The 18927-nt window shown below is 43.8% G+C and overlaps 2 protein-coding genes across 3 annotated transcripts; both read right to left on the reverse strand.

Annotated features, from left to right (window-relative positions):
- Positions 1-865: 865 nt before the first annotated feature.
- kdf1a (keratinocyte differentiation factor 1a) lies at positions 866-9771 on the reverse strand. Of its 2 annotated transcripts, none has more exons than XM_017703932.2 (4): positions 9624-9771; positions 6871-8027; positions 5442-5522; positions 866-2977 (listed from the first exon to the last, which is right to left on the reverse strand). In XM_017703932.2, exons 2-4 carry the CDS (start codon positions 8006-8008, stop codon positions 2919-2921), a joined length of 1278 nt encoding a protein of 425 aa, XP_017559421.1. In that variant the 5' UTR covers positions 8009-8027; positions 9624-9771; the 3' UTR covers positions 866-2918. The 2 variants fall into 2 exon arrangements, with proteins under 2 accessions (XP_017559421.1, XP_017559420.1); XM_017703931.2 differs by having other exon boundaries at positions 9508-9771.
- A 3639-nt stretch (positions 9772-13410) lies between these two features.
- Positions 13411-16041, reverse strand: tpbgl (trophoblast glycoprotein-like). Its single transcript, XM_017703859.2, has 2 exons — positions 15311-16041; positions 13411-14383 (listed from the first exon to the last, which is right to left on the reverse strand). The coding sequence occupies exons 1-2, from the start codon at positions 15562-15564 to the stop codon at positions 13450-13452; spliced, it is 1188 nt and encodes a 395-aa protein (XP_017559348.2). The 5' UTR covers positions 15565-16041; the 3' UTR covers positions 13411-13449.
- Positions 16042-18927: the final 2886 nt, after the last annotated feature.

Here is an 18927-nt window from a genome sequence, read left to right on the forward strand (position 1 = left end):
TAACTGCTACACTGTTTAAGGTGGAATGGGAAATCCAAATAAAAAGCTGGCCTTAAAAAAAACCAATGGCTGCACCAGTTTAGGTGGAACCGAAAATTTGGTTCCTATCTGCACAAGTGCCAGAATAAAGTTGCTGCACCATATAAGGTGGAAAGGATAATTCTAATAACAAGCTAGCCAATAAGAGGCTAACATTAGCCTCATCGAAACTGTGCAAGACGGTGGGCCGTCAGGACCCGAGCTGACAAACACACGACTGTAAAACACAACTAACTGCAAAGAGTTCACTACAGTGTCTTTATCCACTTTATTAGAAAACGTTTGAGAGATTTCAGGTCAGATTTCTAATCTGCCAAACACAGCTCTGACATCAGAGCATGAGAGAGAGAGGAATATTCAGCCCCTCCTCCACAACCAGCAGCTCCAACAAACACTTAGATTTTATTTCCTTTCTTTAGTCAAACCAGCCAAACAAGTTTACACAGACAGAGGAGGAGGCGGGGGAGAGAGGAGGAGAAGAAGGAGGAGGAAGGGAGGGGGGGTTGCAAACCTTGAGAGAGAGAGAAAAATGTAAGCAACAGGGATAGAACAGATAGAAAGCAACAGGGATAGAGGAAAGAAAGACGACACAGAGATAAATGAATAAATAAAGGAAGTGAGAGAGAGAGGGAAGGAGTAAGTTTTAGAATCAAAAGAGTAATGAGATGGGGCGGGTGAGAGAGAGTAAAGAGAGGAAGAAGATAAAGCGATGAATAAAGACAAATAAAAGGAATAAAAAGAGAGATAAAGACAGAGTGACTAAAGAAAAATAGTGAGTAAAAATGAGAGAAAAAAAGAGAATAGAAAAAAAGAATAAACGAGTTCAGGAGAGCCATCAGAAAGTGAGTAAGAAGAAAAAGAGTAGAAAGAGAATGAGAGGAAGGAAGCAAAAAAATATCTAGGGAAATTTAAAAAGTGCAGCATTTAGTAAATAAATGGCTTTTTTTTTTTGGCTCATCCTCAAAAATATCAGATCAAAATAAAACACCATCAGAGTCCATAAACACCCATGTCAAACACACTGTGCACTTCACACATGTGAACAAAAATCAGAGAAAATATAGAACATACTTTTATTTATAAAAAAACACAAAACAGAACAATAAACATCATAACGTGTTATAAAAGTGAAAAAATAACAGAAAATGTGGGGCAAAACAATGTAGCTCAGTTTGTAACATAAGACAGTTTGAAGATGATCTCAGGATGGCATAACAGGAGGACGGTTACGGACAGGAGCAGCGCGAGGAACCAAAGCCAGGCACATCACTCTAGCCTCATCCATCAGACGGAGGGGCAGCTGCTCATGTACAACGGAGGGAAAAATAAAGAAAATATAAAAACAGTGATGAAGTCGTAAATACGGTGGACAGAGGAGACACCAGGAGGACACATCCATCTTATCAGCTTCAGACCGAGCTGGGTTCTTCTCAGGATGGTCACGGATACAGAACATCAGCCTAATCCCATCAGCCTGACCTCAGCCAACGTCCTCACTCTGATAAAACACTCCTGGACAGGTTGGACAGCTGCCTGGAGCAGTGAAGAGACAGGAGGCTCAACGGATACAACTGGTGCCTTGTTTAGTCTCCAATCCATCTGAGTGGTCTACAGGCCAGCTGAGCAGTCTCCATTCCATCTGAGCAGTCTCTAGCCTATGTGACTGGTCTCTAGCCCAGGTGAGCAGTCTCCAGTAGATCTGAAGGGTTCCTTGGCCAGTTGAGCGATGTCCAGTCGAGTGGTCTCCAGTCCATCTGAAAGGTCCCTAGCCCAGCTAAGCTGTCTCCAATCCATCTGAGCAGTCTCTAGCCCATCTCAGTGGTCTCTCATCCAGCTGAGCAGTCTCTAATCCATCTGAAGGGCCCTTAGCCAAGCTGAGTGGTCTCCAGGCCATCTCAGCGGTCTCTCGTCCAGCTGAGCAGTCTCTAATCCATCTGAAGGGTCCCTATCTAAGCTGAGCAGTCTTCAGTCCACCTAAGGGGTCCCTATTCCAGCTGAGCTGTCTCCGGTCCATCTGAGTAGTCTCTAGCTCAGCTGAATGGTTTGATCTCTAGTCCAATGGAGTGGTCTTGTTATGCAATCTTAAACTCAGCAGTTAACTAGACAGTCTCTAATCTAACTGTTGCGTCTCTAGTGCTGTTGTGCCATCTTTATAACCTAGCCATGTGGTCTCTAGCCCAGCTGTGCAGTCTTTAATTTTGCTGTGGTGCCAGGTGGTGTCTAATCTCACCGAGTAGTCTGTAGTCCATGAGAGCAGTCTCTAGCCCAGATAAGTGGTCTCTAATCCAGCTACGGTGACTCTAGTGCTATTGTGCAGTCTTTAACCTGGCCGTGTGGTCTCTAGCCTAGCAGTGTAGTCTTTGATCTTGTTGAGAGGGATCTACTCTGCTCTGTGGTCTAGTTAGGTGGTTTCTAGTCCCACTGAGTGGTCTCTAGCCCAGCTAGAGTGGTTTCTACTGCAACCATACACTTTATCATCCAACCAGGTAGTTTTTAACCCAGCTATGTTTCCCAGTTGAGTGGCCTTTACACCTGCTGAGCAGTCTTTAATTGCTACTAAGGTGGAGTGGTATCCAACCATGCCATGCTGCCTCTATCTCAGTGGAGTGTTCTCTAACCATGCCATGTGGTCTCTAGTTAAGCTGAGTGGTCTCTAGAGCAGCTGAGCCGTCTTCATGCAGTTTCAAAGTCCCACTGTGTGGTCTCTAATTCAGTGCCTACATCAGCTGAGTAGTCTCTAGTCCACCTGAAAGGTTTTTAGTTCATTTGTGGAGTGTCTAATCCATCTGAATGGTCTTTAATTCTGTTGTGCAGTCTCTAATGCATCCGAGTGGTCTTTAGTTCTGTTGTAGAGTCTCAAATCCAGTCCAACTGGGTGGTCAGCACAGCAGAGGTGCCCCTGAAGAGTCTGTTCCTGTGGCTGTGCTGGAGTAATACGCTGTGGAGACAAAACACCAACAGACTGTAGTTACAGCAAACACAAACACCTCAATCAGGAACCACCACTGACCCACAACTCTGCCACGGTCTTGTTTACAAAACATCTGTACACAGATATGATCTTAAAATGATTGGTTATGAAAAATCACATTAGAAGTAGGGGTGGGCAATATGACAATATTTTGCCATTATTGTGACAAATTATGTTACAATACAGATTCCTGCGAATCTGAGTGGATCTGAGTGGATATTGTCAGAACATGAACACTGACCCAGTGCATGTGTCATTTCAAAGACTGCAAATTTAGTGTGTGCAGGGTCTGAAACAATTAATACAAATCACTGTATAATCATCATATTCATAGTTTTTGACAGTAATATTTTAATATTGAATTGCTGGGGCTTCTTTCTTTGTTCTCACTCACCAAATTGATCTGTTACACTTATTAAAAAACCTAAAAACCTAAAAGCGTGAAATGTTTTGTTAAAACAATTTAAAGTAATGTGATACTGTATTTTTGCCATATTGCCCACCACTACCCTCATAAAAAAGACGTTTCTTCAAGGGTTCTTTACTAAAGACTAAAATGGTTCTATATAGACCCATGAACACTCAAAGAACCAGTGGCATGCTTAATGGGTTCTTTGCATGGTGACATGGTTCTTAGCATTAATGGACATTGTAGATGGTTCTATATAGCACCAAAAATAGTTCTGCAGCTATATATCACCAAAGCAGAACCCTTTTTTAAATATACAACACATTGTACATCAATCTGAAGAACCATTTCACCATGCAAAGAATCCATTAAGCATACCAGTGGTTCTTTGAGTTTTCATGGGTCTATATAGAACCATTGTCTTTACTAAAGAACCATTGAGGAGCCATGTTCGTAAGTAGTGATAATGTGAATTTGACATAAAAAGTATGCAGATCAGTGCAGATTTCCAACCTTGTGTATGTACACTTTAAATTGTGTCTGTTATTAATCTGTGAATTTACCTTTTGCACAAATACCAACATAAATGATGACATTTGGAAGACATTTGGAAGAACAAAATCCACACAAAACACACAAAAGGAGTCTAACATCATCTTCATATGAACGATAATCTGTGTAAGAGAGTCCTTTTCCCCCGACGCTGTAAGACGACACCACCACTTTCCTTCTCCGCACTTCATAAACACATTCCATCACACGATCCTGCTGAAAGGTGAGAGCATCACTAAATGACATAATGAAGGTGCTCTTTATCCATGGAGCAGCAGCGTGTGAGCTGATCCAGCGGTGTGGAGGACAAAGCGCTGGGAGGTGATTTCTGAACGTCTGAAAAATGAGCTGAGGAGCTCCAGCGTTCAGGGGCAGACAAAGGCGAAGCAGGAGCTCCGGGCCCAGAGACTCGGATCCCAGAGGCAGCCAGGGGCTCCGTTCTTTATCCTCCACAAAACAGAGTGGAGGAGAAAACGTCCCATACAGACACGTTCCTGTGTTTGTTACAGCAGAGCCAATTACTCAAATGTTCTTTTTAATGGGAGAAAACAACCACATCACCCCGTCTACACACTGCACTGACCACCTGGGTCTTTTTAGAGAGTTTAAAGCTCTTAATGGCCTTAAAGCTCCTGAATGCCTGCCTGTTTATGATCTTAGATCAGCAGATACTGACCTTCAAACACCTTCAGTAAAACACAGAAAATGTGGAGAGACTCTTTCTGTTATTCTGCTTCTAAACTGTGTAGCTCAGTTCAGCTTTTATTAGACGTTTATCAAACTCACTACATGTTTATCAAACATCTGAAAAATATCTTTTAATTTAGCTTTTATTTATTCTAAAGCAATGCATTTACCATCTATATGACTATGTAATGGTGTGACAACAACAACAACAATAATAATTATTATTATTATTATTATTATTATTATTATAAAATGATGATGATAATCATAATAATCATCATCATCATTATTATAATACAGCAGGGCCCTGTCTCCTTAAGCATGGCACAGACAAGATTCCTGATTGGTCAGAAGGTTTTCCCTGATCTGATTGGTCAGAAGGCTTTACCTGATCTGACTGGTCAGAAGACTTTCCCTGATCTGATTGGTCAGAAGACTTTCCCTGATTGGTCTTAGAGCTGAAATCCTGAACACAGGAGCAGATCAGGTCTGCAGAATACGTTGCTATGGTGATGGATGCTGGTAAAAAGTGATCACCATCATGAGACAGAATATTCAGGGTTAAACTGAACTTCAGTTTAAAGTTAGCTCAATCCTACACTGTGAAACAGGACAATTCAAGGCAGGGGGCGCTGAGCTCCCTCAGGGCTGAGATCGGGTCATTTATCCTGCAGTATTGGGCTCATGTTGCTAATAATGACACCACCAGTGAACAAAAGCATCAATGTGGCAGATCAGTATGAAGAGCAGAGATGTGAGAAGGAAGGTAGTGTGTAAACTCACCGCTGCGTCCACTGTGCATTCTCATCTTCCGGGCCAGTTCATCTGACGGCGTCAAATCGGACACCTGAACCTCTGGCTCCCCTTAGAAGGAATAGAAACGTGGTCAGGAGAAATATGGAGCAGTTGTTATACATGACTGACTAACTAGAACCTTTTTCTTTTCCACATTTAAGGATATATGATGACACTAGTGTTGACAGGTAAATGCTATAAGGACCCAAATCCTATATTATTCTTAGATTTTATCCCCACCCAACCCCCAACTTATTCTGTATCTGCACATATAGATTGACATCTTCTATCCATATGTTATATAATCTGCAATATATATAAATTATTATATATTAGACCTATTCTATCCCATGTATCCTGCACATCATTCATCTACCTCAGACTTACATATTGCATATGTGGCACTATGTCCAACTGTACATATCATAGCTTTTATTTCATAACTTCTATTACTGTACACAAACTATACACTGGAGATGGTGCAATACTAGTGTATATAAATGTGCATATTTAGATATTAGACTTTAATGTGTATATACAATCACTGGCCACTTTATTAGGTAGTAAAAGTTTGGATCCCCTTTTGCCTTCAGAACTGCCTAAATTCTTCGTGGCTTACTTTCAACAAGGTGTTGGAAACATTCCTCAGAGATGGGTTTGGTTGTTTATTTGAGTTACTGTTGCCTTTCTATCATCTTGAACCAGTCTGCCCATTCTTCTCTGACCTCCCACATCAACAAGGCATTTTCATCCACACAACTGCCGCTCACTGGATATTTTCTCTTTTTCAGACCATTCTCTGTAAACCCTAGAGATGGTTGTGTGTGAAAATCCCAGTAAATCAGCAGTTTCTGAAATACTTAGACCAGCCCGTCTGGCACCGACAACCATGCCATGTTCAACGTCACTTAAATCACCTTTCTTCTCCATTCTGATGCTCAGTTTGCACTTCAGCAAGTTGTCTTGACCACCTCTACTTGCCTAAATGCATTGAGTTGCAGCCATGTGATTGGCTGATTAGCTATTTGTGTTAACAAGCAATTGAACAGGTGTCTGTGTCTGTCTGCCCTGCGATGGACTGGCGACCTGTCCAGGGTGTATCCTGCCTTCCGCCCAGACCGCTGGGAGAGGCTGCAGCCCCACCCCCCCGCCCCCCCTCACCTTCTGGTGTTCATTTTCTGAACACCAGAAGGTGACGCTGTCCTGATTTGATTAATTTTACTCTCTGCAAGGCTGATAAACGCTGATGTATGTCCAGTTTCTACTTTTTATAAGTGATTATGTATCTGCAGATACATATATTGGACATCAGTATCAGCACACAAACCCTATTTCTGCACATGAGTTGTGGATTGAGTACTAGGCATAAAGTACAACCCAATGGACCTCTAGGGCTATTCCATCCAGTTCCACTTACCATTGCTGAAGGTGAAGGTCATCGTCTCGTTCCCGCTGTCGGGCAGCGTCCCATCCCTCCTCCCATTGGCCTGGAGCAGTGCATCCTGGGATCTGTAGTCCTTGTTGCTGTAGGCTTTGGAGCTCTGAGACTTGTACTTGCGTGTGCTGATGCGTATGACGCCGTGCACCAACCGGCACTCAGCCTCCTGCTCCTCTAGGTTGTAGTCCTGCGCGATGCTGTTGATCAGGTCGCTGATCTCGTTGGTCTTTCGTGAGAAGGACTGGTCTGATGTACACTTTGCCAGCTGCTCAATCTGGTGAAGCTTGTAGAGCTCCAGCAGCTTCTTGGTGATAAGTGAGTCGATGTCTGTGCCGCCATCATCCACGTCGTCCACATCCAGATCCTCTCTGGAGTAGATGCTGGTATTGCTCACCGGACGCTGGCTCTCTCCTTTACCCGCTGCCCTGCTACGACGTGCCGGAGCTTCTGAGTTGGTGGGGTAAACCACCTTCTTTCCAGCTAGGTAGACATCACGATAGCGGAAGCTTTCAGAACTGGGCAGCTGCGGGGGCTTGCTGGGCTCCAGCGTTATGCCGCAGGTGGGGTTGGTCATGGCCAGGATGGGGGCTCTCCGAGGCTCTGGCTCAGACTTCGGCAGGGCGTCAGTGGAGCTCTCGTTAGGAGGTAAGCAGGGCTGGCGGTTGCCGTAAAGGCCGCAAGTGAGCACGCAGCACAGCAAGGCTCTGCAGCCACTCCAGCCCATGGAGGAGCAGGAACCGCAGGCTCTGCCTCCTCCCACCGGCACCGCTGCCGAACCCGGGATGAAGCCCAGCGTCTCGGAGCTGCGGCCATTGGCATAGCGTGACGGAGGCTTTTGGGAGGGCTGTGTGTCAATGATCCGTGGCCGGTCACTGTAGTGATCCCGGGACAGGTCTTGTCCAGCAGCATGACGATCCCGGTATGGTTCCTGGCAGGTGCCGTGGTGATCCAAGTACAGTTCTTGGCCAGTGCCGTGATGATCCCGGCAGGAGTCCTGGCTGGTGGTGCTGTCCCGGGAGTTGGCGCGACCTTGCCGGTAGCCCTCGGCCCTACAGCGCCCCGAACCGTGTGTGTGGGAGCGGGACTTGTGGTTCGGTGCAGTGCTGTGGCCAGGCATGGCACTCCGCGCTCAGGACCTGTGGAACAACCAGGAAGAACTGAACATTCATTCATTGCCAGCACAGACTGGAAAACACATCTTCTACTCATAACACAAAGCCATTTTCCACAGACCACATTTAAATCCCAGACTTTCCTTGCACTTATGGCATTTGTGTGGGTTTTTTTCTTTTCTTTTTTTTTTTTAATTCTGGTTTTGCTGCCAAACTTTTGCTGTCAGCTGCAATATTGGAAGAGCTTGTAATTATTTATTATTGGGAGACATCCAACTATAGCCAGTATTATACAACAAATAACGAAGGATTATTTACACAACGTCCTGCTGACTTTTTCCACCTTAAATAAACATTCAACTCTGCTGCTCTCCCTGTTTCGACGTGAATATTGTCACATACCACAATGAGGCATGGAACGTTTTGTCTCCCAATGCCAAAATCTAAGAGCAGCATTACTGTTTTTGTTACTGTGTCTTTAAGACTGACATCTGGAAAGGAGATATTTTCTGATTGGCTCATTGGGCAACTGGGCTGAAACACTCCCTATGACTTCACAGTGAAGGGGTGGGTCCAAACTGCCGTAGGCAAGATAAGCGGATATAATAACAATAATAAATGACAATTATATCGTACCTTTCACAATCCCAAGCTCAATTTACATAAAATATGCAAATGTGACAATGAAAAAACTTGTGGTGGGCGGTACGACAATAATAGTAACATTGGGATACATCAAAAACACACAGCATATCAAGATATGTATTTTTCAGACGTCTGATCAGTTGAAACAAAGACACTAGAACCAGTAGAGCTGCGTTTCAAAAAATTATATCAAAAAGTGTGAATACAGTGATTTTTATTCAGTATTTGTCACTAAATCCAGTTAAACAGGATTCATTTTGCTCTTTTATAATGAATCATGCAGTTGGTCAGTGTCTACAAGCACTGATGAAGAGCAGACTGTACTGTGACATAATTTATCATGATAATCATAAATATTGTCATATCGCCCAGCCTAACAAAACAATTCAGAATAAGCTTAGTTTCCATTGATGGTCAGAATGGATTTGAAACTTTAACATGGTTTATGTACTATATCAGGCTTTCATTTAAAAACTGAAAAAGTGGGGTAAAAACAGCAAAACCTCTGATGAAGATCAACAACCGAGTAATTCCTTAAACTCTCTGTACCCCAGTCAGAGGAGAACAAGCCTGATTCAGTCGTGAACATGGTTAATAAGCTAGCATTAACAGCAGGTCGTGGTTTTGTTGACAGGCCGCCTACTTATCCCAATTTTCCGTTCCACCTTAAATGGCGCAGCACTTTCAGGCGCCAGAGTGTAACTGCCGCGCCATTTAAGGTGGAACGGAAAATTCGAGGCTAACTTCAGCTTCGTCCATCCTCAGACGTTTGCCGGGGTCACTTAGTGAGTCTAATCCCTGATTTACAGACAGAAAACACCAGCAATTCCCCCAAAAACCGGTGAACGCTGGTCCTCACCTCATAGGCTCGGGTCACAAATCTTCGCTGTTTTGTTGTGAATCCGCCGTCTCTGCGCGCGGATCGCGGAAGTAAAGCTGAGCTATTTTACTTTAGAGAAAATTAACGTTAATCACCTTTTACGTCACTAATCTTCACCCAAACCCCTTACACCGGACCTGCACATGACCCCTGAGGTACGTGTGCGGGATTCAGGCCCAGCTGACGCCGGAGGTTCTCGTTGAAGGCTCGGTTCTTCTCCGCTCTCTCGGGCTGTACCTGAGCTACCTGGGCTACAGGTATGATCATGCTGCCTTCAACAGCGCCGCCCAACCGGGATTCCCCCCGCCTCCACCCCTGGTGCTTTAAGCGTTATTTAGTACAGAAAATGGTTCTATATAGAACCATAGAACCATGACCACTCAGTAAACACGTCGTATGATTAAAGGGTTCTTCTACTGTTATGATGCAACAGTAGAAGAACCCTTTGGCGTGCTATACAGAACCCTTTTCAAAAAAGGTTCTATTCTGAACCATCTATAGCACTTTCTCCATCAATCTCAAGAACCATTTCACCATGCAGAGAACCCTTTAATCATACAAAGGGTTCTTTGAGTGTTCATGGTTCTAGAGAAAACTATTTTCTTTATTGAAGAACCCTTGAAGAACCATCATTTTTGAGAGTGTAGAACTGTACTATTTTCCCTACTGAAAAGGGACCATTAGAGACCATTAGGAATAAAACCTAGTAGTTTTGCTTTCTAATGGGAATTGGCTTTATTGTTATCAATATAGGGCACTAATTTCCTAATAGAACACCTTTACATCCCATTAGGAAACCATAAAATGCACTTTGAATTAGCCACTGGATGCCTCTTAAACCATTAGAGTCACTTACACTGTGATGTCAACCCATTGAAAAAGACTAAACACATTACAGAATCATCAGGAACCAACAGACACACCTGATGTTTTTTTTTTTTTTCAGTGATGACTTTTGGTTAAAAAGGAATTCCATTAAATTTCCAAAAAAAATCCCCATAATTCGGTGTGTGAGATGTAATCAGAGAGATTCAGAGTGGTTTGGTGTGAAATGGTTCGGATGTCTTTACAGTGGTGGTGATAGGAACCAGGGGTCGCCATGACTACAACACAAATATAGACAATTTATTTACTATCCAAAACCACCAGTGAACCTACACAAGCCTTCCAAGTTTATATGGAATGTTGATGATGGAAAATAGTGGAAAATCTGAAACAAAAAAATGTTTTGGGACTATTTTGCCTCACAGCGCCCTGCATGTTCTCAAAACTATAATAAAACAATGTCTCAGTCATCAGGCAGTGAATTCATAACCATTTCATGTAGTAACTTTCTGTGAGGGAGCTTTTAGAGGTGGACATCTGGTTCCTATCACCACCACTCTGAACAATTCTGACTCGGTGAGACTACTGTACTCACCTTCAGCTTGTACCTGTGACCTGATCACAGCTGTGATTCACCAAAACACACAACCTCCAGTGTTTTATTGCTTATATACAGTGAATATAAGTGCACTTGTTTAAACCTCAATAAAATGCAGATTATAGACACAGAAACACTCTGAACTCTGTCTGTCCTCAGTGCTAATGAACACCTCCCACCGCCGACCCTCCCTGACCCTCAAACTGTCCATCAGCATGGACACTCACAGGCAGACAGACGGTAAACAGCATGCAGGATGCAGCAGGCTGAGTTCCTCCACACCGCCCAGCTGTACACACAGCACCTTCATATTAGAGTCTGTTCATTTCAGCAGTTTTATTTACATATTGCACTTTTGTTTTAGTTACATAAACTTCAGAGCTTTAAACAGAAAAAGTGTTTATTTCAATGAATAATGAAACGAAATTAAAGCACACTCACACATTATAGGCTACACATGATAAATTTAGTCTGGGTTTAGGAGACAAAGTTGTTTCAAAGATATGATGTAAAAAAAAAAGAAAAGTGACTTTATTGAGTTAAAAACATGCCTTCTTCATCTGATTAAGGCCTGGTTTAATCCAGGTTTAGATACTTATCAGGTGATGCTCCTCTTTGAAGCTCAATAAAATAAAAATAATACAGATCTAGTAATGAAACCTTCACAGACCTAATTAATCTCGCTGTGTTGAAACCCAACTGTGATCTGTTTACCACCGTCTCTGTTTCTGTTGTATTTTATATATCTCCTATTTATTTATACTCCTCTATGCTACAGAGCACAGGCATACAGGCTACATCAGCTGTGATTTGTGGATATACAGTGAGCTGTTCTCTCCGTTCTACTGTAAACTCTATTACATGCTTCTCTTCTTCTCCTCGTCTCTGTCATCGTCTCTGATGAGCAGCACTGAAAGTGTCAGCGCTAATTCAGTGTAACAGACCGAAACACAGAGAAGTGGAGCTGAGGGCATCTGCTGCTGTATGTAACACAGGCTGATGCGTTTGCCAAATGCAGAGACGTAGATTAATATCAGGTGTCCTGCTTTGATCCATTACAGTCATTAACTCCGAACTCCTGCACACACACGTGTGTGAAAGCAGTGTATCACGGCTGCGTGTGACGTCAGCTCTGTCGTTCACAGCCCTGACTGTGCGAGCAGCCCAGAGGTGGTGATTCTTCACTCTGCCCCACTTTCACTACCTGCTCAACCTACAAACAATAAAAAACCCAACACCCCTAAATCCAAAAAAACATCTAAAATTCCATGAACACCCCAAAAGCCGAACACCCCTAAAACCCTATAAAACAGAAAAAATGTCAACACACCCCTAATACATCAGAAAACCCCTAAAACCCCACAAAACACAACTAATACCCCAGAATCACAGCCCTAAAATCCAACGGAACACTCCTAAAACCTGAAAAAAAAATCCCTACCTCTCTACAAAACACCCCAACAACCATCAACACACCCCGAAAATCCAAAAGAACAACCATGGAACCCCATAAAAGAAACTACATCTATACAAAACACCTCTGAAACCCACAAAACACTCCCAAAACACTCCTAATACCCCTAAAATCCATCCAGTGAAAAAGCTTACATCTCTACAAAACACACCTTAAAACCAACAAAACCCCAGGACACTCCTAAAACCCAACATACCTAACACCTTTCAAAACACCCCTGAAACCTACAAAACACACTTAATATCCCAGAAACACACCTGAGAACCCACTAAAAGAACCTCTAAAATGTCACAAACATGCCTAAAACCCCACAAAAGACCCAACATCTCTACAGAACACCCCTAAAACCCAATAAAACAAAACTAATTCCCCAGGAACACATCCCTAAAACCACATAATATGCGTTACATCTCTACAAAACACATCAAACCCCCAACATCCTTTAAACTTAATAAACCACCCCATAAACCCAACAAAACAACCCTAAAACACCCTTAATGCCACTCATACATAGCCATCCAAAACTCCTCCAACACTCCCAAAACACCAACACAATACCCCACAAAACATAGCAACACCCCCACAAAACATCCTAATTACTCACACACCCCTAAACTACTCAAAACACCCTTCACACCTGCCCAAAAAACCCTTTCAAACACCTGAAATACTCTTCTAATACCACTAATGCCCCTAAAACCCATCGAAACACCACTAAAACTCTTCAACACCCTCTGACCTGGTCAGGAGCTCTGAGACCACTTCACCAGAGTTTCTGTGGCTGAGAGAGTAGATGATGGAAAAGAGAGTCTGTACAGTTCCAGTACCACTCAGGCGTCTGCAGAGAGTGAAGTGTGGAGATCCTGCACACACAGCCTCTTTACTCTACAGCAGTCTGTCCGAGGTGAGATCCGGTCACTCGCTGGCATTGTCCACTCAGCAGGGCAGATCAGATCTGTTTCTTTCAAAGTTGGTCAATTTTGGGTAAATGAGAAATGTGACTGAACTCTGGGTTTGAGTTCTACTACAGTGTGACGTCAGAGGGGATCTGAGTGGTGCGGGCGTCAGACGAGGCGTGCGGTGGGAGTGGTTCGCTGCGGAGATGATGCTGGCTGTTAGCGGAGAGGTTTCTGAGTCTGGGGTCCGAGTCAAGCTCGTAGCGGTAGTGATAGCCCTCCAGCACATCTCTGCAGGCGGCGTGGAGGTCCGTTACCCACTTCTCTATGTCCCTGCGGTTCAGATAGATCACCAGCAGGAAGATCATGCCCACGAAGCCGAGCACCAGGCCCAGGAACACGTAGGACGTCTGCAGGGTCACGTCCGCCTCCCCTGCGTTAGCCTTTCCGTAGCAGCCCGGGGAGCGTGAGCTCAGCATCCTCACCGGGACCCCCTGCAGTTCATCCGGAGACCCGCACAGCAGCTTATCAGCGTCTCCAACCTGTGAACTCGAGCTGTTTATCCAGCGGGAGAACTCCTGAGCCTCGCAGGAGCAGCTGTAGGGGTTCTGGCCCAGGAGCACCCGGGCCTGGCCCAGTTTCTCCAACTCCCTCAAAGCCTCCGAGCTGACAGCCCGAAACGCGTTAAAGCGCAAGTCCAGGTCCCGCAGCCGCTCCAGCCCAGAGAATGTCCCGCTGTAGACGGCCACCAGCGAGTTGTTGGCCAGGCTGAGATCCCGCAGACTAGGCAGCGGCGAAAACGAGCCCGGGGGCAAGAGAACCAGCCGGTTCCCTGACAGGTCCAGCTCCAGCAAGCTGGATAGCGCCCCCCAGCGGAGCGCGGTGATCAGGTCGGTGACAGAGGTGGAATTATAGAGCGACCCGCTCAGGATGAGCTGCTGCAGAGGGCTGCCCGGGATAGAGAACGCCTCAGGGTGGATCAGAACCAGGCGGTTTTCACTCAGGTCCAGTCTGCGCAGCACACGCAGCTCAGAGAACGCGTGAGAACCCAACTCCATTATTCTGAAAGAAAAATCAGAAAAACATCAGAAGAGTAGAAAAGGACTGCAATTCTGAGAGAATAGTTGTTATTTATAACATAATTGTCCAGAAAAAAGACTCTTTGATTATTTCTAACTTAAAAAAAATACAACGTGAAAGCTCTATAGCTGCCAAAGAACATTAAATCATTATTTATAACACCAGAATAAGAAGCATGAAAGCGCAGGAGCTCAGCTCTGTAATCCATTAATCCATATTCATTTTTATTTTAAACATTATACACAGTCCTGTGCTAAAAAATCCATATTGAATACATCTCTAATTACACCTCAGTGCCACTGCTGGACTGAGAACCAGAAGCATCCAGACAGCAGCATGCTGTGACCACTGATGAAGGACTAGAGGATGACCAACACAAACTGTGCAGCAGCAGATGAGCTATCATCTCTGACTTGTCAGTCCACCTTGTAGATGTAAAGGTAGGGGTGTCTAATAGAGTGGACAGTGAGTGGACAGTGGTGTTTTATAAACTTCAGGGGCACTGCTGTTTCTGATCCACTTGCACCAGCACAACACACAATAACACACCACCCCATGTCAGAGTCACTGCAATGCTGAGAATGATCCACCACTGAAATAGTACCTGCTCTGTGAGGGTCCAAGGGGGTCCTAACCACTGAAGAACAGGGTAACATGGTATGCAGAGAAACAGATGGACTACAGTCTGTACCTAGAACTACAGTGTGAAACTATATGGTCAGTGGAGCTGATAAAATGGACAGAGCGCAAATATAAGGAGGTGGTTTTAGTGTTATGGCTGATTAGTAGTTGTAATAGTTGAATCTAGACTGTATGAGTTATTAGTGTGTATAAAAGCATGAAAGACCAACTTTCATTACATTGAGTTGTATTTCTACAGTGTTGATTACTCGATAGAAAGGTTCTTACCCGTTGTTGGTGAGCTCTAGGGTACTGATGTTCTCCATTCCGTTGAAGCAGTTCTGGTGGATCTGGTGGATCTGGTCTCCTCTGATGACCAGGCTGAGGGTGTTTTTGGGCAGAGCAGGGGGGATGCGGCTCAGAGACGCTGAAACACATCTGACGCTGTGTGTATCCTCCATACACTGGCAACCCACCGCACACTCCGCACAGCACGCACCTACACACAGCAACACACACAGGAGCAGAGGAACCAGGAGCATCTTCTCCAGCAGAGCAGCTCAGGAACACCACCTGATCCACATCACTGCAGGTGTGAGAACCTACACACAGCCTCAGCGCTTAAATACGAGGGGAGGAGGGAGGGGCTGCCGAATTTACACAGGACATCCATCTGGAGAAGGGGGTGTGTGCGTATGTGTGTGGTCGTCATTAAGGACACTGGGGCAGAGTAAACAGAGAATTGAAGGCTGGACGATACAGCAGAAACATCACATCATGTACACGATACATAAAGCAGTACTTCATTTTTATGAAGTTTGAAACAGATAATATGTAAAACTACATTTTAAAAAGCTAATAAACTATGAATGATGATATTTAATTCACTACCAATTATATTAGATATTTAGTATATTAGATGTGTGAGTATATTAGATATTTGATTGTTAGATACACTATTTTGCCAGAAGTATTCAGTACTTCACACGCATTTGAAACTTGTGACAGCCCATTCTTTATTTTAGGGTTTAATATGATGTTGGCCCACCCTTTGCAGCAGTAACAGCTTCAATTCTTCTGGGAAGGCTTTCCAGAATGTTTAGGAGTATGTTTATGGGCTTTCCAGAATGTTTAGGAGTATGTTTATGGGAATTTGTTCCCATTCTTCCAGAAGCGCATTTGTGAGATCAGATATTAATGTTGGATGCAAAGGCCTGGCTCACAGTCTCCGCTCTAACTCATCCCAAAGGTGTTCTATGAGGTTCAGGTCAGGACTCTGCGCAGGCCAGTCAGGTTCTTCCACACCAAACTCACTCATCCATGTCTTTATGGACCTTGCTTTGTGGACTGGTGTGCAGTCATGTTGGAACATGAAGCGGTCATCCCCAAACTGTTCCCACAAAGTTGGGAGCATGAAATTGTCCGGAATCTCTCGGTCTGCTGAAGCATTAAGAGTTCCTTTCACTGGAACTAAGGGGCTGAGCACAACTCCTGAAAAACAACTCCACACCATAATCCCCCCTCCACCAAAATTTACACTTGGCCCAATTCAGTCAGACAATTACCATTCTCCATTCTCCTGGCAACCATCAAACCCAGACTCATCCATCAGATTGCCAGACAGAGAAGCGTGATTCGTCACTCTGGAGAACACGTCTCCACTGCTCTAGAGTCCAGTGGTGGCGCTTTATACCACTGCATTCAACACTTTGCATTGCGTTTGGATGCAGCTGCTCAGCCATGGAAACTCATTCCATGAAGCTCTCTACACACTGTTCTTGAGCTAATCTGAATGCCACATGAAGTTTGGAGGTCTGTAGCGATTGACTCTGCAGAAAGTTGGTGACCTCTGTGCACTCTGCACCTCAGCATCCGCTTACTCCGTCATTTTACGTGGCCTACCACTTCGTGGCTGTGTTGCTGTCGTTCCAAATCACTTCCACTTTGTTATAATACCACTGAAAGTTGACTGTGGAATTATTAAGCAGCAAGGAAATTTCATGACTGAACTTGCTGGAATTCACTGAACTCCTGAGTGAGACACAATTTTACTGTCTGCATGCCAAGGTTCTTGGTTTTATACAGCAGTGACCATGGAAGTTACTGGAACAGCTGAAATCAATGATTTGGATGGGTGCGTGAATACCTTTGGCAATATAGTGTACTTGAATAATTTTTTTGTTTTTCCAAAGGCCAACAATAAAATTAGGTTTAACTGAACAACAATATAATATGTGGAGACTTTCAAAGACACAAACACGAAACAATTTCAAGAAGTTCTGACAGTATGTAAAATACATATAGCATATGGACACATCAAAAAGACAGTTCAAAGGTTCTTTAGTAAAGGCAGTGTTCTATTTAAACCCATATATAGAACCATCTGTCGATTAAATGGTTTTCTGCATGATAAAATTGTTCTTCAAATCGATGGAGTATGTGTTGATTATGGTTCTGTATAGAACCTTTTTGAAAATGGTCCTATCTAGCACCAGAAAGAGTAGTGTCTGATGAGTTTACCTTTCAGATTGTTTATGGAAATAATGGACGTCGTTTACTGCAGGCCAAAGAAGAAAAGATCCAGATCGTTACCAGGGTTAAGTTTAAAATCCAGCGTCTGTCATGGTGTTTGTGTGTGCGTGTGTGTGTGTGTGGTGGGGGGCGTTATTTGCCTGCACATCTGTGAAAGCACAATTATCAGTGAAAGATATCTACATCCCATGCAAAAAATGGCAAAACATTCAGCTTTTAAAGGTCTTAACAACAAATTATCAAACAAACAGATGCAGTAAGTCAGTATGGAACTTTCCCTTTGATTTCTTTAAATGTTGTATTTTATTGTATGAATTAGCAGACAGTCTTTTACAGAAAGAATAGTCAGTATTGATCAACTCAGCACTGATGGCTTCAAACAGCTGAAAAACTGTGCTGAGCTAGTTTGTGTTCGAGACCAAATATTCTCTACAGAGGGTTAAATCTGGACTCCAACCATCCAAAACAATCAGTGGCCCATCTTTTTGCACAGGAATGAAAACTTTTTGGAGCAACATACACTGCCTTCTAGACATTTTTTTCAAGACACTTTTTTTTTCTCACAGATGAATGGCAAAAAATTCCAATTTCAGAACTGGATCAGTTTGTGTATTCATGTCTCTTAACAATTATTAAGTGCTGGTAAAAGAATTGATGTAACAAAATGTAAACATGCTCCTATAACAACTGTTTTGGAATGTGTTGAGGGTATCAAATTTAGAACGAGAATTAGGTAAAATATCAAATACTACGTTTTGTACGGTTTATAAATGTAAGACATGTCACCAGAATTTACTAATCACTGCTTTTTTTCATTAGCATTCCATACTTGTACTTTACTGGAAATTTCTGAGAGGAATTTCTGAAAAAAGGTCCAATACTTTTCACTGTATATACTGCAGGTTTACAGTGAATTGTTCAGTAAAACACTTCAGCCTAGATCTAATTAAACAAAACCTTTAACATCATCCATCCATCCATCCATTCTCTAAGCCGCTTCTCCGTCAGGGTCACGGTGGGGTGCTGGAGCCTATCCCAGCAGTCTTCGGGCGAAAGGCAGGATGCACCCTGGACAGGTCGCCAGTCCATCGCAGGGCAGACAGCATGTCCAATTGGCCTGATTGCATGTCTTTGGACTGTGGGAGGAAACCGGAGAACCCAGAGGAAACCCACGCAGACACAGGGAGAACATGCAAACTCCACACAGAGAGGAACCTGGTCACCCAGCAGGGGAATCGAACCTAGGCCCTCCTTGCTGTGAGGCGACGGCGCTACCCACCACACCACCGTGCCGCCCCCTTTTACATCATATACATGTAAATTATTGCAAGTATTTATTTGTGTATTTATCTGCATATACACAATGCTGCTGG

The sequence above is a fragment of the Pygocentrus nattereri genome, chromosome 24, assembly GCF_015220715.1.
Source record: "Pygocentrus nattereri isolate fPygNat1 chromosome 24, fPygNat1.pri, whole genome shotgun sequence".
Lineage (NCBI taxonomy): Eukaryota > Metazoa > Chordata > Actinopteri > Characiformes > Serrasalmidae > Pygocentrus > Pygocentrus nattereri.